Raw genomic sequence first — 21,803 nt, 5'->3', positions numbered from 1 at the left:
ACAAGACATCTGTTTGTAACGATGGTTGTTTGTCAAAACATAAGACAATTTGACCTGTCAAGCACTCTTACGTCATCACTTGCAATATTCCGTGTTTTTTATGTTTGTTGAAAATGTAATTCACATCTTTAATTTACGCAACAAACGAACAAGAAACAGCCAGTAAAAATAATGTCATGTTCCCTCTCACAGGAAAACTCCCCCGTGTTGTCACCGCTTGATAAAACAAAAAACAACGTTAACAAACGTCATTGACCACACTGCATCACAGACACTCAGTTTCCCATAATGCTTCAATGCTACTCTGTTTCCTTCGAACGTCACAGTTTGTTCCTTCCGCTTCCGGTTGTCTCTCCAGCGCCAGCTGCGTGGTCTAGCGGCTTCAGCTAGCCGAGCACATATTCTCCTTTTTAACTGCGGCATCTTATGAGCTTTGACTGATAACCGCCACCATGTCATATCACGACGAAGAAGAAGTCAGTATATATTTTCCCCTTCCAGATATTTGAACCCTTTCATTATAATAACAACGATAGGCTAAGGTAGCTTTAGCCGGCTGGCTAGCCAGCTAGTAGCTCTAGCTCGTGATGAGCCAGCACGAGATTAATGATTGTTGTAATAACCATAGCAACCATAACACCACGGAGTGAAACGCGTGTGTAGTGTTGTGTACATCTGTGAGGTGGATGATGACTGTCTGTCTGACAGCTGTTTGCATCAGTAACATGTCTGCTCTGCTTCCTCATAGTACGACCCTTACACCTACCCCAACGACTGTGACCTGCACACCGGTTAGTATACACACATCTCTGTTTATCTGAACGTATGAGGCCACCTTTCATTACCTCCTCTTGTAAACAGTCAGTATATAACCCAGTAGATGTAAAGCAAAACACGTTTTCACAAGGACTCCATATGACGTTTGCGTCTCCTCTTTGTTCTCGCAGGTGACCCCAAAGCAGACCTGGCCTATGAAAGGCAGTATGAGCAGCAGACCTACCACGTCATCCCAGAGGTGATCAAGAACTTCCTGCAGTATTTCCACAAAACCATCTCCGACCTGATCGATCAGAAGGTTTACGAGCTGCAGTCAAACCGCGTGTCCAGCGAGAGCATTGAGCAGAAGATCTATGAGATCCAGGACGTCTACGAGAACAGGTGAACTAGACCCTGAGTGTAAACGTCGTCCCCTCCCCGTGGTGATGTTATAGGGCTGCATGTGTGTGAGATGAGAATCTCACCTTTCCTTTTTTTTCTTTTGTTTAGCTGGAATAAGTTGACCGACCGTTTCTTCAAGAACTCCCCCTGGCCAGAGGCTGAGGGCATCGCATCACTTGTTGGCAACGGTGAGTGTATGATCAGTCATCTCTTCTTTATTCTGCTTTTGCACAGACGCCATCTTTTGTTTTTCATCACAGAAATTCAATATATATATATAATGTTGTTTATACTGATAAATGAGACAATCCCTGTAGTTCAGCAGTGGGAGTGTTTAATGTCATTGTTTGCCATCCTGCAGATGCTGTGTTCCTCATCCTGTATAAGGAACTGTACTACAGACACATCTACGCTAAAGTCAGCGTGAGTAACTGCTCAATAGAAACACTTATCAGTCTCCCTCTGTAACTGAGAGGGAAAATGTGTGAAAACCTTTCCAGTATTTTGTTGTGAATATTGTTTTCTCAATAATCAGGGTGGACCAACTTTGGACCAGAGGTTTGAGTCCTACTACAATTACTGCAACCTGTTCAACTACATTCTCAGTGAGTTCTTTATATTTTTACATCAGTGTAAAATTTAAGGGCTGCAAATATTGTTTTCATTACTCATTAATCTGTCCACCGTTTTCTCAATTCAATCGATTAGTTGTTTGGTCCAGAAAATGTCCATCAGTGTTTCCCAAAGCCCAAGGTGCCCAAGGTTGCTGTCACTGAGGATTAAAGAAGCCAAAAAGTATTCACATTTTACAAACTGAAATCCTCAAAAATATCTTAAACCAATTAATTAATTATCAATATTATAGGAACAGAGGTGTGGTGGGATGCAGGCAAACAGGAGAGTAGGGCCCTGATATTTTTTTATGTTATGTATGAGTTAAGTTTTGTTTGTTATTCTTTCATTTAATAAAACGCATCAGACACCACGATTAAATTTTTCTGCTCTTAAACGAGTGACAGTAAAAGAGCCTACTTAGCCTCTGAGTGGCCTTCTTTCATATATGGTAATCTCTACAAAAATAATCCATTCATGAAATAGTTGACGGTCGATAAATCATTACAACTAGGGACGCACCGAAATGAAAATTTTCGGCCGAAACCGAATAAAAGTTAAATGGTTGGCCGAATACCGAAACCGAATATGAAATGTGGTTGTTAAATTTTTCACTATTTTTTTTACTATTGCATAAATAGCCTAGAAAAAAATTTGAAGAAAGTATAGTAGTTTATTTAATATCCTTCAAATATTCCAGTAGAATTTCCAGTTAGTATAATTATTATTTCATTTATATTGTTAGAAAGCCCATGTTAATCACTGTTAATTTGTTCTTGAAAGAAATACTATTTAGTTTTATTATATTTCTGGTGAATTTCCATTTTTCCCATGTCCATAAACGCATCATAGTCATTCCGACAGTCATGAACGTGTGTGAGACGCCGTAGTTTAGGGAGAAGTATATAGCTCCGCTAAAGAGCAGTGTATGATGTATTTCTTGCCTGTGTTTTTCCTATATCCTGCATCGTGGGTTTAATGTGTGTGAATGAGAAAAGAATCAGCAACCCTGGCCAGATTACCGCGCACGTTGCTTTATTGCATCAATTGCGTCACGCCACTATTCGGTCACTTCCCCGAAAGCCGAATGTGGCATTTTTTGCAATACTTTCGGTTGCCGAATATTCGGTGCATCTCTAATTACAACTCTAGAAAAACTACAGCTAATGAAAGATGAGTTATGTGACAGTGTTTGTGATTGTTAACAGATGCTGATGGCCCTGCACCATTGGAGCTGCCAAACCAGTGGCTCTGGGACATTATTGATGAATTCATTTACCAGGTAGAATGAATTATATTCCTTATTAAATGTTTCCTCATTTAACAATTGACAGACAAACGATAGAATAAGGTATAAAATAAAAAGTCCAGGTCAAATGTATTAACAACCAAAGAGCACAGATTTCACATGCTTCTGTTTATTTTAATTTTTTTGCTCCTAACTAACAGTCCATAGAAACAATGTTTAAAAGCTGGCGAATTACACTCTTTTCTCCTCAGTTCCAGTCCTTCAGTCAGTACCGCTGTAAGACGGCCAAGAAGTCAGAGGAGGAGATCGAATTCCTGAGGAACAACCCAAAGATCTGGAACGTCCACAGCGTTCTAAATGTTCTCCACTCCTTGGTAGACAAGAGCAACATTAACCGCCAGCTTGAGGTCTACACCAGCGGAGGTACAGGAGAATGTTCGTCGATAAGGATAAAATTAAGGGAACCTTAATGTTTTAAAAATCTTATAGTTATTAAAATTAAAGACCTCAGATTGTTAAAGTTACCAAAATATGTTACAGTTTACAGTTCTCTCTCTAGTAACCTCAGCGTGTAGACTTTTTATACGATGCAGCTAACATGCCATTTGTTGGCGTGTTGCAGGAGACCCAGAGAGTGTGGCCGGAGAATATGGGCGCCACTCCCTCTACAAGATGCTGGGTTACTTCAGCTTGGTGGGACTCCTCAGACTTCACTCTCTGCTTGGTGATTATTACCAGGCCATCAAAGTCCTGGAGAACATTGAGCTCAACAAGAAGGTAATATGAAGAGAGTCACACTAATGATGATACGACTGAGTATACTGAGCCCTCTAATTATTCTCTGTATATTCACTGTGGTTTAGGCTACATCTTAATTTTTCTTCTGTATAGTACACAGCCTTAAATCTACATTTTTTTCTGTCTTGCAGAGCATGTACTCCCGTGTGCCCGAGTGCCAGATCACCACCTATTACTATGTGGGTTTTGCTTACCTGATGATGAGGCGTTACCAGGATGCCATTCGAGTCTTTGCCAACATCCTGCTCTACATCCAGAGGACGAGGAACATGTTCCAGAGGTCCACATATAAATATGAGATGGTCAGTCTGAGCAGTGCTTCTCAGACAACTTGGGGATTGGGCTTTCTTCACCCAGATTTATGAATTTGCTTTGTGTGATTTTTCTCCAAATGTATGTGTGATGCATGAGTAATAATACCAGGCGTGTTTGTCAGGCGTTCTGTGATTATCAAACAGTGTTCTAGTTAAAACAGATGTCATTACACTTGTATAATGTTTTTTTTTTTTTTTAGATTAACAAGCAGAATGAGCAGATGCACGGCCTGCTGGCAATTGCTCTCACCATGTACCCGATGCGCATCGACGAGAGCATTCACACCCAGCTGAGGGAGAAATATGGAGACAAGATGCTGCGAATGCAGAAAGGGTAAGTGCTGATACAGCTCTTTGACGTTCAGCACTTGTCTCACTTTATTGCTTTTATTTGTGGTTGTTCCATCACCATTTAAAATACTTTTTATACTTGTTGTGATTCTGTTATGTACAATAAAACCCATGTATCTTTTTGTTCATGGATTTAGGTACTAGGCTAGCTGTCCCTTAAGTTGTCAGGAATCTAGTCCTGTAGTGCACTGTCAGTAAATGTGGCACCCAGCAGCAATACTGTCTTAAATGACACAACTGTTCCTTCTCCTCCCCAGAGACCTGCAGGTGTTTGAGGAGCTGTTCAGCTTCGCCTGCCCCAAGTTCCTGTCACCTGTGGTGCCAAACTATGACAACGTCCACCCCAACTACCACAAAGAGCCTTTCCAGCAGCAGCTGAAGGTCTTTGCTGAGGAGGTGCAGCAGCAGGCTCAGCTCTCCACCATCCGCAGGTAGAGTCATCAACTTGTGTGTGGCATAGTTAAAGGGGCCCTTGGGGGTTTCCTGGTAAATAAACAAAAGTTATGCTTACATTCAGGGTTACTCACCAAAATTCCTTGTGTGAGGTCTAACAAACGTGCTGAGTGCATTTCTGTAAAACATTTGCAAAGGTGATTTTTAAGTATTTTAGATCCAGTGTTGTCTGCAGCTATGTTTATGAGGTCAAGTCAAATTTTATTTATATAGCACATTTAAAAACAACAGAAGTTGACCCAAAGTGCTTTACAGTCAGAGCAGATCGCAAGGATAAAAACAATAATGTTATTATAAAAAACAACAAAACAAAAGAAAATGAATAACAAAGTAGACAAAATCATTAATAGTGCAGCATCAGACTGAGCTAAAAGCAAGATCATAGAGGTAAGATTTTAAACTGGATTTGAAATTGTCAATAGTGGGGCAGGACTTTGTTATGGGGTAGGCTATTCCAGAGCTTGGGGGCAGCAACAGAGAAGGCACGGTCGCCTTTAGTTTTTAGGCACGAATGGGGGACTGAGAAGAGCTGATGTGATGATGACCTGAGAGATCTGGGGGCAGAGTATGGAACTAAGAGATCGGAAATGTATTGCGGAGCTAAACCATTTAGGGCTTTGTAAACAAATAATAGAATCTTAAAATTAACTCTAAATTTCACTCGCAACCAGTGTAAGGATTAGGGTGATGTGGTGTCCCGAACCAGTTAAAAGTCTTGCAGCAGCATTTTGCACCATTTGGAGTCTAGAAAGGGTTGAGTTAGTTAGCCCTATGTAGAGGGAATTGCAATAATCTAACTGGGAAGTAATAAAAGCATGATTGACTGTCTCCAGATCCTTCTGAGATAAAAACGGCTTGAGTTTGGCGATGGTTTTGAGCTGATAAAAACTACCCTTAACAACATTACTGACCTGACTGTTAAAACTTAGGGGACTGTCAAAGAGGACACCCAGATTCCTAAACATGTTATGGTAATTAGGTGCTAGGGGACCGAGTGCATTGCTGAGAGTGGTGACAGAATCAGGTGGACCAAAGATAATTACTTCTGTTTTATTGTCATTGAGTTGTAAAAAGTTCCTCGCCATCCAGCATTTGACCTCATTTAAACAGTTTAAAAGATTTTGTAGGGAGCAGGTGCGACCGGTATTGGGTGTGACCGGTAGGTAGAACTGTGTATCATCGGCATAACAATGGTAAAGAATATTGTGTTTTTGAAAAATGGAGCCAAGTGGAAGAATGTAGAGGGAAAATAGAAGAGGACCTAAAATTGAGTTCAGTCTTCTTCCCTGTCTTTGCTGATTTATCTTTGTGTGTTGCTGCCACCTGTTGATCAGAAGAATACTGTGACACCATGGGTAGGACTGAGATAAACACAACAGGGACTCACTCATTGAAAAACAGCTCCATAGTGCTACCAGAGGTCTAAAACTCCACAGGGAACCGTTAATGTTGGGTCTTTATACATGTCATCTAAGTCACAATGTGTCCTTGCAGTTTCCTGAAGCTGTACACCACAATGCCAGTGGCCAAGCTGGCAGGATTCCTGGACATGACTGAGCAGGAGTTCCGTATCCAGCTACTTGTCTTTAAGCACAAGATGAAGAACCTGGTTTGGACCAGCGGCATCTCTGCTTTGGATGGAGAGTTCCAGTCTGCTTCCGAGGTCGACTTTTACATTGACAAGGTGTGTTGATGTCTGTTAAATAAAAGTGATGTCAGTGACTTTTCTGTATCATCACATACAGTATAGTGTCACATAGACGGATTAACTAATTGGTAACACAAATCAAATGGGAATTTGCCGCTGAGACACTATACTCACATTCTGTGCATAAAAGGGTATTTGTGTAATTAATTATTTTAAGAAGCTTTGTATGTTTGAACTGTTCTTTTGTAACGCTCCTGCAGGATATGATCCACATTGCCGACACTAAAGTTGCAAGACGGTACGGAGACTTCTTCATCAGACAGATCCACAAGTTTGAGGAGGTGAGTAGTAATTAATCATACAGCACAGATTTGCTTTAAACAGGTTCCCAGTTATATCTTGTGTCAGAGACTGAAAAAAAAAAGTCCTTTGTCTCCCTACAGTTGAACAGGACACTGAAGAAGATGCCAGCCTCCGCCACCACTGCAGCATCCGGGAGTGCTACAAACCGAGGAGTCTGAGTCCTCTAACCCTCAGTCTTCAAGTTTTTTGACAGCTATTATTGATGAAAGCTTTTCTATGTAACCTGGAAATAATAAAAGGATGGAGTGTTGTGCTGAAACTTTTTTGTCAAGTGTTACTCTGAACGACCACTAGATGGCAGCATTTACCAAACTCGCACTGCCTCCAATGCGGCATTGAAAAACAATTACAGTATGTAGTAATGGGGAAATGACACACAGACAATGCAAGAGAGCAATATGATTATTATTAGTCTGTTCACACTCCATTTCCAGAACTGCTTACCTTTCAGGGTTGCAGGTGACTGGGCAAGAGGGGGTGTACGCCCTGGACAAGTTGCTACTTCATCACAGGGCACAAAGAGCCACATGGCCATTCATACCCACATTCACACCTACAGTGTTCAAACTCATGTCATTAAGGTTTGTGTGTCTGTCTGGCTCTTTTTAATATCCTGCTGGGGTTCATTCAGTTACATCGGTTGCCATGTTCGTGGCTTCTCTCCCATCATCCCACTGATCGAAGTCAAAGGCTGTTGCATATTTCTTTTATTACTACAGATCATCCAACATTTCCCAACACAGATCTCAGGACTGGTGACAATAATGACAAAGAAATAAAAACTTACAAAATGTGAATATAAAAAATTATTCTTAAAAACACACCACTCATCAGAAACAGTGTCAGTTGTCATAACAGAAAACAGAACGACATGTCACCATAGCACAATATACACATACTCCAAACATCCAAAATGATGATCTACCTATTTTGGTAAGCCAGCATTTTTCTTCAAAAATATCATTTTAATTCCATCACATTTTCTATAAAATAAAAAAATAAAGCAAACATCACTCTTTTTTTTTTTAGCATAACTCTTTTAGTCCCTCAGGTGGCAGTGTAAAGTCTGTGTGGGCACAACGCCATCTTAACGTCTATAAAAACTGGATAATTTATCTTTTTTTAAATTTCATCTATAAGTCCATACCAAGGCTTTCTTTGATTGCCTTTAATATCAAATTTCTCAAAAGATGCAAAGTTTTTTTTTATTTTTTATTTTTATGTCCTGGACAATGTTCATTCTTCTTCCAAGTCTTTCAGTTATTAGTGAGTCAGTCCACACTTAATATGAAGAGCTGGACCGGGATCTTAAAGTTCACTGTTGCCCTGCAGACTGGGAGTGTTTTGTCTTCTTGCCACTGATCCAAAAAAAAATTCTTTCAAATCACTACAGTACTTATACAATTGCACAGTGGCGAGGACCACTCTCGCTCTTGATGTCAGGTGAAAAATCTGCTTTGCATGATCGGGAAACATACTTTGAAGTTCTCTTCTTTGCATTAAATGTCCATCTACAATTTCCAACAAAAGTCTTACTGTTCCACTCCTTCAACACTGATTGCATTGTCTTGCAAAAAGGAAAAAAAAATCCGAACATGATAAGGAATTGTGTTATTTTTCTCAATGTCCCATTAATGGCCATTCGCTGGTCTGAGTGTGTGTTGCTTCAATTTTTTTTTTGAGTGTGTGTATTTGTGTTTGTGTGAGTGTATGCAGTCCAGGTATGACTTCAAAAGGATTAGTGAGAATGAGGCACCTTTTGATGATTATAAGGTCATTGTTTAACAAGCTTCTCCCACAGGGAGGCTTAGTCTCTCTTTTTCACTCAGGTCTTTGGGTGAAAGTCGGTGACACCAGTTGGTTTTGTCTCACTGAAGACAAGTGCCCTGCTTATGATTTGCTTTTCCTAAAGGTTATTTGAATATTCCTTCACTTGAAGCACCTTACGTGAGACCTTCAACATAAGATCCACTCATACCAACCCAGTGGTGAGTAAGTCCTCTTGCAGGCTGTCTCACTGATGTTCTGAGGTTGGCAGATGGGGTTCCCTAGACTACACACACTCCTCCTCCAGTCCTCCCCAACCTTTTAGGGTGGTGGTGTGGAGGCACAAGGACACACACCAATCATTGTTGGGCTCAGACCAGCGAGGCCTCGGCTAGTCATAACTCTGTGATCTCTAGGGGACTCTGCGACAGGGTGTCGCCGTCCTTGTGACGGTGCATTGGGGTGGATTTGGCTGACTCTGTGCGAGCGTTGCGCTCAGAATAAAGCCCACCGTCAGCATTCAGTGCCTCCAGAGAACGTGCCAGAGCCCGCTGGTCATCCTCTGGCAGGCTGTTGAGGTCAGAGGTCAGGAGGGTACCTGTGCTGCCATGGACCACATGCACACCTTCAGGACCCTTTAACTCCACAGGAAGCTTGTGCTTAAAGCGCAGAGTTCCGCGACCTCCGCCCATGCCCAGGCGCTCATCCTCATCGTCGTCGAGATCACTCTGGATCAGCTGTTAAAGGAAGAGAGGAGAGGGAGAGAAGAATGACAAAATGAGACTGAATAAAGTTACAGATTAATAACATGTTTATACAACAACAGCAGCAGCAATACAGCATCTTTGTTTGAGCTTTGAGCTAGAAAGAGAAACCAGAGAGGAAGTTTCAGGAGAAAATTTAGTAGATCACTTGCAGTAAAAAAAACAAGTCAGAAATCTAGTGAGACAATATATCAGTAGAAAATCAGAATGATAAAAAAACAGATCTGGTATAGGTCATTGTGAACAATTCTTAGAATTATCAGAAATAATGCTCAATTTCCAGTGATTATCTAAACGTTGTCAGTTTCTGTGTGGTAAACTCCCAAAGGTGGTTCAAGGTAGCAGAGACAGCAGAAGTGGTGAGCGTCAGAGAGGACGTCAGAATGGGAAATCAAAGGAATGTAATATCACTCTCCAGCGGTGTCAGACAGGAAGAGCACAGGAGCAGGCGCAGACAGAGCATCAGTTTTTCTCGAGCCCACCTCAGTGACTGACGAGTGATCTCCCTGGCTGGTAGATACTGTGACGAGTCGAGCTGCAAAGAGCTTTTTCAGCCTCAGGTAGTCGTCCAGGACCACCTTGAGCAGAGAACCCTGAGAGGACGGCAGTTAGGATCAAACAGGAGTCTATAACACCATCCACCGTACACACCCTCACTGTAATTATAAATGAGAATCCATAGCAGGAATGTCTAGCCCTTGATTTAAATTTCTGCATCTCCCCAATCTTCTTGTCCTTGGGTCTCCTTGGGTATTTCTTCTCAGAACATACTGGAGGGGGTCTAAGGTCCCATCCTCTGACCTTGTCTCCCAATTCGTTTTAGGAATGATGGAAAAAAAAGAGTACATGACCAACGACAAAGACTCTTTTGAGATTGTGTTAATCTGTGTGGGTCTCCCTGGACAACAACACATCTGTTGTCTTACCTTGATAGGGCCCTCCCTCATTATCTGGCCCAGTTTAGCAATATTGTCATACTCCTGAATGGCTGCTCTCAAGTAACGATCGTCGTCAGGCTTCGCTTGAGGCTCTCGACCAAATGTGCCCTGTGGGGATGACACACACACTCGATCACTTAAAAATAGTCAGCTGTGAAATGGCGTTGCCTTAGAGAGCAATGTATTGGTAAAAGATAAAACTTGTGTAATCCTAAAAATGATGGATTTAATCTCAGCATTGAAGCCTGGAGTAAAATATAATCTATTAAGCTCCTGTGTATTGTTGTGAAATATAAATGATAAATGTTGGTACTGACATGGGTGCGCGCAGGGCTGTTCCACAGGTCTGTTATCTCACTCAGGTTCTCAGGCAGGTCATCCTCGTGGTCAGCCTGTGTGGCGAGCTCCAGATTGCGACAGAATGGGTCCAGCCACACTGGATTAGCCCTGCAGAGGCAAACATTACATTACATCACCAATGACAAAATGCAAAGCAAGTATGATGAGCTGCATTTATTTTTGCATGTTAGGTTACCTAAAAGGAATAGAGTGACATTTTAGCAATTATGCTGATTACAGTTAGATTACAGATCAAACAAATCAACCACACATACAAAGCCCACAGATATTATATTTCCTTTGGTTAATCCTTACAGAAACCGAAATGTAAAAATGATGCATTGTGGTTTCATGGGAAGATACATGACCTTAGTGACTTCCTGGAGTCTCTACTTGTTGTCTGGCAACCTTAGGGGGGTGACCTAAAATGCTAAACTATTACCTTAACCTTACCTTAATTACCTTGATTTTTAAAAGGAAAAACACATAACTACCAAAAAATTGTGCTGAGTGAATTTTATGAAAGAAAATATTAAGTGTGAATTCTCGTCAAGCAACTTGTGATAGGGGTGTGAAATGAAAGCTAATGTCTCACCCCTCAAACGAGTACTTGTTAGTGTTGGGCATGTCCAGAATATCCATTAGACCCTGGTTGCCTACATTGTAGAAGACAGATGACAGAAGACAGATGAAGAAAAACAGCTTTGCTGCAGTAAACTGACATGTTTTACTGTACATTAACATGGTAAAAACCACATCCTGACATTAACTGCTTGTGGGACTGCCCCAGCAAGGCTGCTTCTGCCCCAGCAAGGCTGCTTCTCACCTGTTGATCCTGCAACAATAGCTTTAAGTTTCCTCTCGTGTCTGCAACACAGCAAAAGACGCAAGTCATAAGAAGGTAAACATGTTTATGTCGCTGCTCAGACTGACAGCATGGAAACATGGTCATGTGACAAATGACTCAGTACACTCAAAATTCAAAATGAATCTACTTCAATATAAAATTGCCTATTTTAAAAGAATGCTGAAGGAATCTTACACTCTGCGATAGTGCCAGTTCATTGCGACAAACGAAACTCCCGTCAAGCACAGTAGCACGGCCAGGATAATGATGACCAGCTGTGAAAGAGGAAAAGAAAGAAAGTTAAAAAGAAACAAAACACAAAAGATCTGCAACAGTCTGGGTTTCTGGAGGTCCCGGCCTTGCAAACCTGTAGTGAGGTGAGGTCGCCTGGGAGTTTCTGACTGACAGCAGGCTGAACGTCCACAACGTTGTATGTCCTGAACAGGTTTCTCAGCTGCTCCTTGTTCTCATCAATCATCTGAATTACCCTGTAGAACATGAAACACCAGGACTCAGGTAAACTCATTTCAGCCCTCAGTCCATGAGCTTACATATGGGAGGTTTCTATAAACCAGTGTGAGAGGACACATAGGCCTTTACTACACATCACTATGTGAATGGCACAGTTACCATGTAGCTTTGGAGTGATTTATTTAATTAAGAAAGGACACCTTTCAACATCTAAGATGGTGTTGGTCTGATTGTTGACAACGTGGATGAGCATATCTGTCTGAGCATAATTCACCCGGCCCTTCTTGTCCACATGGAACTGAATACAAGGAGACAAAAAGGCCAGATATTTGTAACACATAATATAAAAAAATGATAACACAAACAAAACTAAAATACTAAAGTTACATAAAAAAAAAAACGTTGCCATTAAAAACCTGTATATCATCTATGTTGACAATAGCTCCGGTAATGTTGGACAGCAGGTTGATGAACTCTTCCTGGTTTTTGCGGACCAAATCTGGGATCTCATTGAAGACGATCTTGACCCTCTGGTCATCTCGTAGAATATAAATATTCACATTTGCAGTTGCACTGTGTCCAGCAGAATCGGATGCCAAGATCTCTAGCTGAAAGTAGCCTGGATTGAAGGCCGTAAAGAGGTCATATGTTCGGATGATACCATCTGTCTCACCTGTGGAAATCATGGGATAGAACATTGTTTCTAAGAAATTTTTTGACTTTGAATTAACTTAATGGAAAAACAAGTTTTTTCAAAGATGTATGCGACTGAATTTTATGCAAAGTATCATGCTGTTTTTTTTTTTCAGATATCTTGCCAGATGTCCAATTGACACCTTGTGGTGAAATCTGAAAGTAGGCACTGGGATAAGGAATCATCCCTCTCTGGGAGAACTAAACACTATGCAAATGTCCTGTCAAAAGTAAACGTGAAAACATATTTTTAATTCATCTTTGCATTTAGCAAGGTGCTTTCAATTCTGATTCATAAACATTTTCTTAACGATAAACAATGACTGTTCATGAAATTAACGGATGATTTTGTTTTTTAGTGTTGACAAATCCAAAGAAAAAAACAAACTCAACAATAAATGTATCCTACTAACATCTAGATGTATCCAAAGCCTGATATATCTTATTCCACTGTGTCATAGAGCTCCATTGTTGACCAAAAACAAGTCAGAATCTATAGAAACTTAGTGTTATTGCTTCAGAAGTTTTAATGGGATTTACTGACTATAACAGTCTTCCTTTTTCATATTTCATGTTCCTAAAATATTCTTATTCTCATAAATCTTGTGCAAGTTTAGTTTAGATGGATCCAACAATAGTGTCAATCTCAAACATTTTCATTATGTCTGTTAAGTATTATAATATTTATATTGGCAGTATTAAGAATTGGGTGTCTGTGGTGACAAACATGCTGTACTTAGTTGACTTTTATTATGAAGTTGAAACAGGAAATGAAATGTGTTTGTCAGTGAGGTTGACACAGACCTGCTATTCTTCATCAAAAATGAGTCTACAGAACAAGACAATTGTCATTTTAGATAACAGTTTGAAATGCTACAGGGAGTAATGGAACAAGAATAAGCAGCCACAGTGAGCTGTTAAATGAAGATTTTTGCTGTTACCACTAGTAACTAGGTGTTGCCAAATCAACCAGGACTGAAATCCAAAGGTCTGCCATTTCAAACACAACACATGTAAAAGAGAATAGAAACTGTATTTTCAAACTATGTGTAGAAAATACATGCACACACAAAGAGCTCATAGATGTGCAAATGTGGAGAGATGGTGGAATGATGGGCAGGGCTCTGTACCTTGCCACAGATGTGAACTGGCACTTCTCCAGCTACCAGTCCACCTTCTATACTTTGGTCCATACTGGACTTGAACCAGCCACCCTCTGGTTCCAAGGCCAAAATCCCTACAAACTAAGCCACTGCTGCGCATGTAATAGGTAGATACTGGGCAGTATATTGAACTAAACAGGTATTGTCTTTTAATAGTGTATAAATATTTTGAAACATTCAGAATGGTTTAAATAAGGAAGCTCACCGATGATGAAGATGCTGCCAACGTCCTCACTGCCATTACTCAGTGACTGGAAGTAGCGGATTGTAACAATATAATATTTGACTATACTGTTGTTGCCGATGTCATTATCAACAGCCACAACCTTGATCAGTTCTGAGCCCACTTTGGCATTTGCTGCAACTCCTGCAACAAGGACGCAAAGGGGGAAGGTTATGGTTCTTCATAGACCAGCATATACATTCATGAAAGGATGCAGGTTACCTGCAGTGTACTCTGCTTTAAGGAAGTGAGGTTTCTGGTCATTAATATCTTCCAGTTCAATACGGACTTCTAGCAGGCTTGGGTCATGGGCTAGGTCCAGGGTTTTGGGTCTTAATGCCCTGTGACCCCTGGGAGGAGTCCAGCTCTTGTTGCTAGAAGCCTTGATGATGATGGAGTAGACCGGGATCTCCTCCCTGTCTAGGTCTTTATACACCTTCAGCTCTCCATCTAGACTCAAGCCAAAGTTTCCATCACTGTTTCCCGCTGCAGGAAGAGATAGAAAGGATGTGTGTTCAGTCATCTACTGCACTAGGAATTAGCTTCAAATAGAAAAGGAAGACCGATGGATCTATACAAATGTCCTCATAATTCCTAGGCTTTTAAACAAGAGCACTTTGATCTGACCACACAAAGGATACAAGACAAACTGCATGAATAGAAATGTTGAAATCTCCTTATCTTCTGGTCTTGATCTTCAAGACTTTACTTTTTGTATTACATTACTGACATCAATATCAACAGCATGTCATGACATGACTTGTCACTGTGTCTGTAGGACACTGTATCACCTGCAATGAAGTAGTAGACTATGGCATTGGAGCCCTCATCTGCATCCACAGCCCTGGTTATGTTCCCCACCACAGTACCGGGACTGGAGTGCTCAGGCACTGTCAGCTTCTGGTAAGGCAAGTTGCCATGCTGCGGTCCGCGCACAAACACACACAGACAAACAGTTTAATAGCAGTTCTTATGTGCAGATAACTACATTAGGACATATTTAGAGAGCTTCATACTCACCAGTGGTCTGAGGAAGACAGGTTCATTGTCGTCAATGTCCAACAGTGCCACCTGCAGAGGCTGTGTGGTCTCATAAGGCACTGGCTGGCCCAAGTCACGGGCCACAATGATAAGCTGAGAGAGTTGTTTGCAGAGAGTTAGAGACACACATATCTAGGCACTTACATGCATTAACTGCAGATGCACACACACAGTTGACTCACGCTCAGGAGGGCCTGTTTTTCTCGGTCCAGTTTCACAGTAGTTATGATGACTCCAGACATGGCATCAATGTTGAAGTTTTCCCAGTCTCTGTTACCTGCTCCAGTCTGCAGGAAGCCATAGCGGACCTCACCGTTCACCCCCTCATCAGAGTCTGTTGCATGTACCTCATACACTGGCAGGCCTGGGGGCTGCTCCTACATGGAGAGCAGAGCGGGTCAGTATGTGCTTTTGTGAAATTTTAAAACTGGATATTAGAGGTCAACTACAAAGAAAGATTTCGGAACAGTTTTTGGTACTTTCTGGATCTTTTATTCATCAGGATAAGAATAGGCATAATTAATTACATTTAATCTGCGATAACTGATTTTTTTGGAAACTTGGGTCAACAAAAAAAAAAGCTGTACATACAACACTGACATATTAACACTTCAATAAAGCAAGCATGTTGGCAAACAGTTGCTGTTTTACACATTACATTTACATGTAGCACATTGCAGTTAAGCTTGTGTCCATCTGATGAAGGTTTGCTCTCCACCAACTCCTAATATCTGGTTCTCTAGTAATGTCCCATTATGTTTATCAGCAAATCACTGTGTCTGTCTGTTATTTGGTGCTGAACTAAACAGCTGTGCAACTTGATCACTAGATCTTTGTGGTTTTTGTAGGTTTCTTTGTTGTGGCTTGTGGTAGTAAGTCAATCAATTACTATAACTATTTATTAAAGCTCCTTTGTGTCGGGCTCCTGAATGAAGTTGATTGGGTATCTGCTTCAGCACTCACTGGTGTCAAATTTGTCCCAATGAGTCCCTCATAACAAGGTACATGTTATACAGATTGTGATTTAGATTTTTTTTGTACGGCAGATACATGAAGTTAAAAAGTTAAATGTGGATCAGTGTATACCTACTTTTGTGTCAGCTGTTTCAAACAAAAAAGATAATTTGGAAAAAAGAAGACAACCACACAGACGTATCAACAAGAACATAGAGACATGTGAATGCAGCTACCTCTGAGATGTGAATGATGGTTCCATTGGCAGGCCTGACAAACACTGGTCTGTTGTCATTGACGTCTATGACTGTAATGATCAGGTCTGCAGTGCCCCACAGGGGAGGACGTCCCTGATCTGTAGCCACCACAGTCAGGTTGAAACGTTCAGAAGACAGAAGCTTACGGCGAGAACGCACCAGCCCTGCGTTTGGATCCAGGTAAAACGCATCTAAAAAGACAGAGAGAGATCAGAGACTATGTAAAGATATGAATACTGAACCATATGTAGCCCGGTGTCACTAAATATATAAAAAATAAGAACTACAAGGAGTATATTTACTGGACAACTTTAAGAAATATATAACATTTTTATTAAATGAAGTAAACAGTTCAGCTAGATCAGTTAGGTGACCTACTGGGAGTTTTATTAGTATATTCAGACCTGAATGGGGTCCCAGCATGCTGTAGAGTACCGCTCCATTTTCTCCTTCATCCAGGTCAATGGCCCTCACTGTGATCACAGACGTTCCACTGGGCTCATTCTCAAACACGCTGGTGTTGAACACTCGCTCCGTAAAGTGTGGCCGATAATCGTTGATATCAAGAACTGTCACCAGGACCTGACATATATCAACAAACAGTTAGGTATGAGGATGTCTTAAACACAGCACTCCTGAAACAAGGTCAAAATCTAGGTCATAATATATCAGCACGGCCACTATCGTCTGCATATTTTACCTTAACACATATTAAGGTAAACTAAATTTAGTGGATGTTTGTTTATATTTTGCTATGTTTACTTTTTTCCCTAACTCTCTATATATTAATATTACCGTGGGCCTAAAATATCCAGTATTGATGGGTCCTAATTCACGGTTCTTTCCATTTTCACATCCTGATGAAATATTTGTGCAGATGCTAAACATGCTGGATTCTACTTCAGCAACACATACAGCTTACAAATCACATGAATTTAAACTAAGTACATGGTTAGGTTTAATAGACCTGCTTCTCGTGTACATACATGGGTTTAGTAACTGTAACTGCGTAATTGTAGATGGTATTTGGTGTTTATATGTGCTAACCCAATACCTGTAGATTCCTATTTAGATACATATTGTAAGTTTAATTAACAACTGATTGTTGTGTCATAGCAGTAATCTTTACCTGGACAGAGTTTTCTCGTCTGTTGTTGGAGCTGCCGCCAGGGTTGTCACGGGCAACAGCAGTTAAAGTGTAGTGATCCTTTGTCTCTCTGTCGAGAGGAGAGATGATATAGATCTCTCCCTGATGCAGAGGAGAGGAAATGATTAGGAAGGAAGTACAGCCGCTGACTGGGAGTGGTAGTTGTAGCAAGACATTTATTTGAGTGTTTGACAGAAAGAGAGCATGGAGGTCAAATATTTAGATTGTCTTTAGCACACACACACAGTATGCTTTGTTTAAACTTTCATTTCCATGCAGGATGATGTTCAGTGTGTGGAGTTGTGATGGCTAATTGGGCTGATGCTAGTGTATAGGTTAACTTACAGTGGATGGTTTGATGGCAAACTTGCCTTCCCCATCTACCAGGCTGTATTCAATGTCAGCAAAGAGGCCAGAGTCAGCGTCTGTTGCCTTGACACGAACTATGGTGGTGTCCAGGTTCACGTTCTCAAACACAGGCTCCTGAAAACACAGATAAAGACACACTTTGGCTGCAGGACCCTTCAAGGATAAAATGACTATATTACTTAAGACAGAACACTTGTATTTATATATTGGCAGTATTGGGTGTCCTAAAAAATACTGCAAACCATACATTTCCTACTGATTCAACTTATGTCATGTGCAGCATAAAATCAGATCAGGGTTGATGGAAAAGGACAATGTTTGCCAGACTTCTTTATTAAATGACAATAGTTTGTTTTACTACCCCGAGAATTCTGGGGCATGTAGTATTAAACTGCATCTGCTATTATGACCAGTAACTAGGTGTCACCAAATCAGTTTCAAGGTAGAAAAGTAGCCACTTAAAAACAGTAAATGAATATACACTTTTTTAACATCACCCCTAAATCCTTTGGTGGGTGCAATTTGTTTGGTCAGTACCTGATATGAGGGTTGTAGGAAGACAGGGTTGTTGTCATTCACATCTACTATGCGCAGATAAACTGGCAGCTCAGCCATCCTGGGAGGTGTCCCATGGTCCTGGGCCCGAATAGTGAAATTCAGCCACTGAACCTGCTCGAAATCCACTGTCTTGTTGGCGACAATCTTACCTGAAAAACAGTAATAGTTAGTTATCTGACCAATACAGTTATTATAAATCTATATAAAACAAGGCATGGCAATACACACATTGTATTACTTATGAAACATAAGAAACTTTGGAAATGACTTAAATGCTTTTACATTTACAGTGCTGTCACAGTGAATTTGAACATTTTCTCACTGCTGTTAATGCTCTAACTTGCAGCCTATAGCAGCTTGTTGAAGTATGCTTGTGCTCATACCAGTGGAAGAGTCCTCCAGTCTAACATATCCCCCTCGGGGCAGGTGGAGCAGCTGGTAGATGACTTGGCCATTTGGACCTTTATCTGGATCTACAGCTGATACTGATAGCAGTGTTGTGCCTGGTTGAGCGCCTTCTAAAATCTTCTCTGTGAAGTTGGACACTCCGAAGGGCCGGAAACGAGGGGCATTGTCATTTACATCCAACACGTTTATGGTTAGTTTTGCTATAGAGGAGAGAGTCATATTGATGAGAGAGATACAGAGTGAAAATCAGAAACATAGAAAACTGAATAAAGATGAAACTGAAGACAATTTCATGTTAGAAAATGGACTTACCATTGGGAACGCTGGTTGACTTGTCAATGACTTCACTGGCATTGTCATGGACAGACACAATGATCTCAAAAGTAGCTACCAGCTCTCTGTTGAGTGGGTTGCGTACAAACACTGCACCTGAAAGTTCACCAAAGACACATCTAATTACTTTCCCAAATGTTCGATGCAATGTATTATCTCCTTTGTAGATTAAGATACTGAATTTAGCTGAGCTCCATGTCTCACCAGTGTGTAAATCAATGCCAAAGGACTCCTGCAGGCCATCCACTGGGTTGTTCCCATCATCCTTTGCTTCCACTGAGATGATGTAATACTCCAGCCGGGGATGCAGATCAGGGTCCTCAGCAGTCAGTGTGGCCACAACCACACCAGGCGGTGTGGACTCATTGACATTTATTATGGTAAAAGGCTCTGTAAAACGGGGCCGTGAGTCATTTACATCATCCAAGATGACTGTCAGGGTGGCTGTACCAGACAAAGGGGGGGTGCCACGATCGGTGGCCATAACAACCAGGCGGTAGGACCCACGCTCTTCTCTATCGAGGGTGGTGTCGCCCACCAGAACGGCCCCAGACTGTGGGTCGACCACAAAGCGGTCCTGAGCGCCGCTTTCCATCCGATATGTCAGCCAGCCATTAGAGCCTGAATCAGCGTCGGTAGCGGACAGCTGAGTCACCACCACACCTGGAAGAGACACAGTAAAGACAAGAATCAATACACTATTCAGCCAGTGACAACTTAAACCTGGTCAGTGTGGATTATATGCCATATTCTTCCCAGCCTGTTCAGATACAAAGATCATTAGGCACAAGCCAATCCACATACCAGTGGGGCTGTTCTCAGGGAGACGAACACTGAAACTGGATGGGCTGAAGACAGGAGGATTGTCATTCTGGTCCAGGATGGTAACCGTGAGGGGGACGCTGCTGTTTAAACCTCCTATGTCCTCCCCAACTAGAAACAGCTCTACCCGAGGCTCCTGGAATGCCTCACGGTCCAACCTTGCCCCCTGACGCACATAGATCACCCCTGGAGGGAGATTCAGAGACATTAACAATTGCATTGCAGTTCTTTAATTTCGCTTTCTTTTTACTTGCTGAGGAGTTGCAATGTTACCAGTATTTGCATCCACAGTAAAGAGGTCCACCCTGGTTCCTAGCAGACGGTACTTCACCACAGAATTGGTTCCTATGTCTTTATCCTCAGCCAGAACTGGCCCATTTAACACTGTTACAGTACTGCCTAAAAGATGGGCAGAGATGAAGACAGATACAGGTGGAGAAGTAAGTTAATAGCAGTCAAAGTTTGGCTTTCTATCTGCATTAATGGCCAAGAGACACTGGTAAAATGTTGCTGCCACCACTAACTATCATAAACTGGGACTTATATTCTGCATTCAAATAACATGCAGTTGTGAGGCCTTGGTTACAGATTGATCCACACTGGAAACAAATCGATTTGAAAATTCAAAGTTGTCAGTGTTTCTCACCTCTAACCTTTCAAGTCTAAGCCACATGTAAACAAAGTCAGGAAGTGGGAGAGACAACGTTACAGACAGTATTTCGAGACATGATCTCCTGTGCTGCAGTTACAGATTGTCCCCACTTAAAGGAAAAGAGAAAGACACACCAGCATATGTGCTACCTGCTGCAGAGTTTTCTGTGATCTCAGCCCTATAGCTGGTCCTGGTGAATATAGGCCTGTTGTCATTTTCATCCAGAATGGTGATCACCAAAAGATCTGAATCCTGGTGGTGCGGGACAGAAGAAGGTGGATGTTTATTTATATGAGCAAAGGAATATGTGTTATAAAAGGCACTCCAATTGCTATGAAGTCAGAAAAACATGTTTTGCAGTTGCATTTCACATTGCAGTGGTGGTTTCTCTGCAGCTCTGGGTTAGAACAGTTTCACACCTTACCCACAGAGGTAACATTTAAGGCATGCCACATTAGTATCTTTAGAGGAGTAGTTCAGACATATGCCAATTGTAAGCAAATAGTGTGCATTAGATTCTTAATCACAGGACAGTAGCCTGTGCATACCACTCAGCCAAAAAATCCAGTAGTGCTTAAATGCAAGACAAGTTATCAGCCTAAATTAGCAAAGGCCTGCATAAAAAGTGTCTGTTCTTAAAAAAAAAACTCAAAATCTTTAAAGGGTACAAGGTTTTATAACGGTGATTCATGACTGTTTCAGTGGTCTCTGTGAAACTGACAATATAGAAACGTGTGACACTTGTAGCATATGTGCTGTATGCAGGAGTGTGAAATTACCCTGCGAGCAATGCGGGGGTTCTCTGGGTTGTCTTTGACAGTGATGGTGAGTCTGTACTCATCCACTCGCTCTCTGTCCAGTGGTCTGTTCACCTGCACCACACCTGTCTGACAGATACAGTGAGGAAGAGGTAAGTAAGTCATGTGTGTCATTCTCAATTATTACATATAACTTGTGTAAACCCTGTTACTTTTACAGTCTCCCTTCTCTAAAAGACATGCAGTATTTGTATCCTTGGAAATATATTTATGCTGCAAATCCACAAATGCGTATGAGGCTGATCTGTATCAAGGTTGTACAAGCATTAAGACTGTAGATGAAAGGTAGCAGG

At 41.4% G+C, this 21,803-nt stretch overlaps 2 protein-coding genes across 2 annotated transcripts in view; one reads left to right on the top strand and one right to left on the bottom strand.

Annotated features, from left to right (window-relative positions):
• Nucleotides 1–312: 312 nt before the first annotated feature.
• Nucleotides 313–7,205, top strand: eif3s6ip (eukaryotic translation initiation factor 3, subunit 6 interacting protein). The gene is made up of 15 exons (XM_010739199.3): nucleotides 313–476; nucleotides 749–791; nucleotides 948–1,158; nucleotides 1,267–1,346; nucleotides 1,520–1,581; nucleotides 1,694–1,763; nucleotides 2,979–3,052; nucleotides 3,271–3,442; nucleotides 3,642–3,796; nucleotides 3,949–4,119; nucleotides 4,332–4,465; nucleotides 4,740–4,913; nucleotides 6,430–6,619; nucleotides 6,844–6,924; nucleotides 7,027–7,205. The coding sequence occupies exons 1-15, from the start codon at nucleotides 453–455 to the stop codon at nucleotides 7,102–7,104; spliced, it is 1,719 nt and encodes a 572-aa protein (XP_010737501.1). The 5' UTR covers nucleotides 313–452; the 3' UTR covers nucleotides 7,105–7,205.
• A 1,093-nt stretch (nucleotides 7,206–8,298) lies between these two features.
• Nucleotides 8,299–21,803, bottom strand: part of cdh23 (cadherin-related 23) — a 149,414-nt gene continuing 135,909 nt past the window's right edge. Inside the window, exons 43-69 of the mRNA XM_027277516.1 lie at nucleotides 21,472–21,579; nucleotides 20,827–20,944; nucleotides 20,314–20,439; nucleotides 20,023–20,226; nucleotides 19,423–19,881; nucleotides 19,198–19,314; nucleotides 18,861–19,085; nucleotides 18,457–18,626; nucleotides 17,896–18,033; nucleotides 17,533–17,652; nucleotides 16,808–16,985; nucleotides 16,383–16,594; nucleotides 15,375–15,569; nucleotides 15,172–15,285; nucleotides 14,943–15,072; nucleotides 14,374–14,637; nucleotides 14,134–14,295; nucleotides 12,489–12,745; nucleotides 12,273–12,370; nucleotides 11,969–12,089; nucleotides 11,797–11,876; nucleotides 11,581–11,621; nucleotides 11,350–11,410; nucleotides 10,733–10,862; nucleotides 10,404–10,523; nucleotides 9,960–10,070; nucleotides 8,299–9,450 (exon numbers count right to left, since the gene is read on the bottom strand). Coding sequence (XP_027133317.1) covers nucleotides 9,109–9,450; nucleotides 9,960–10,070; nucleotides 10,404–10,523; nucleotides 10,733–10,862; nucleotides 11,350–11,410; nucleotides 11,581–11,621; nucleotides 11,797–11,876; nucleotides 11,969–12,089; nucleotides 12,273–12,370; nucleotides 12,489–12,745; nucleotides 14,134–14,295; nucleotides 14,374–14,637; nucleotides 14,943–15,072; nucleotides 15,172–15,285; nucleotides 15,375–15,569; nucleotides 16,383–16,594; nucleotides 16,808–16,985; nucleotides 17,533–17,652; nucleotides 17,896–18,033; nucleotides 18,457–18,626; nucleotides 18,861–19,085; nucleotides 19,198–19,314; nucleotides 19,423–19,881; nucleotides 20,023–20,226; nucleotides 20,314–20,439; nucleotides 20,827–20,944; nucleotides 21,472–21,579 — 4,401 coding nt within the window. The 3' untranslated portion in view covers nucleotides 8,299–9,108. The remainder of the gene's footprint in view (nucleotides 9,451–9,959; nucleotides 10,071–10,403; nucleotides 10,524–10,732; nucleotides 10,863–11,349; nucleotides 11,411–11,580; nucleotides 11,622–11,796; nucleotides 11,877–11,968; nucleotides 12,090–12,272; nucleotides 12,371–12,488; nucleotides 12,746–14,133; nucleotides 14,296–14,373; nucleotides 14,638–14,942; nucleotides 15,073–15,171; nucleotides 15,286–15,374; nucleotides 15,570–16,382; nucleotides 16,595–16,807; nucleotides 16,986–17,532; nucleotides 17,653–17,895; nucleotides 18,034–18,456; nucleotides 18,627–18,860; nucleotides 19,086–19,197; nucleotides 19,315–19,422; nucleotides 19,882–20,022; nucleotides 20,227–20,313; nucleotides 20,440–20,826; nucleotides 20,945–21,471; nucleotides 21,580–21,803) is intronic.

Source organism: Larimichthys crocea, chromosome III, assembly GCF_000972845.2.
Source record: "Larimichthys crocea isolate SSNF chromosome III, L_crocea_2.0, whole genome shotgun sequence".
Lineage (NCBI taxonomy): Eukaryota > Metazoa > Chordata > Actinopteri > Sciaenidae > Larimichthys > Larimichthys crocea.
The sequence above is the reverse complement of the archived record's forward strand: the minus strand, read 5'-3'. Positions and strand labels throughout refer to the sequence as shown.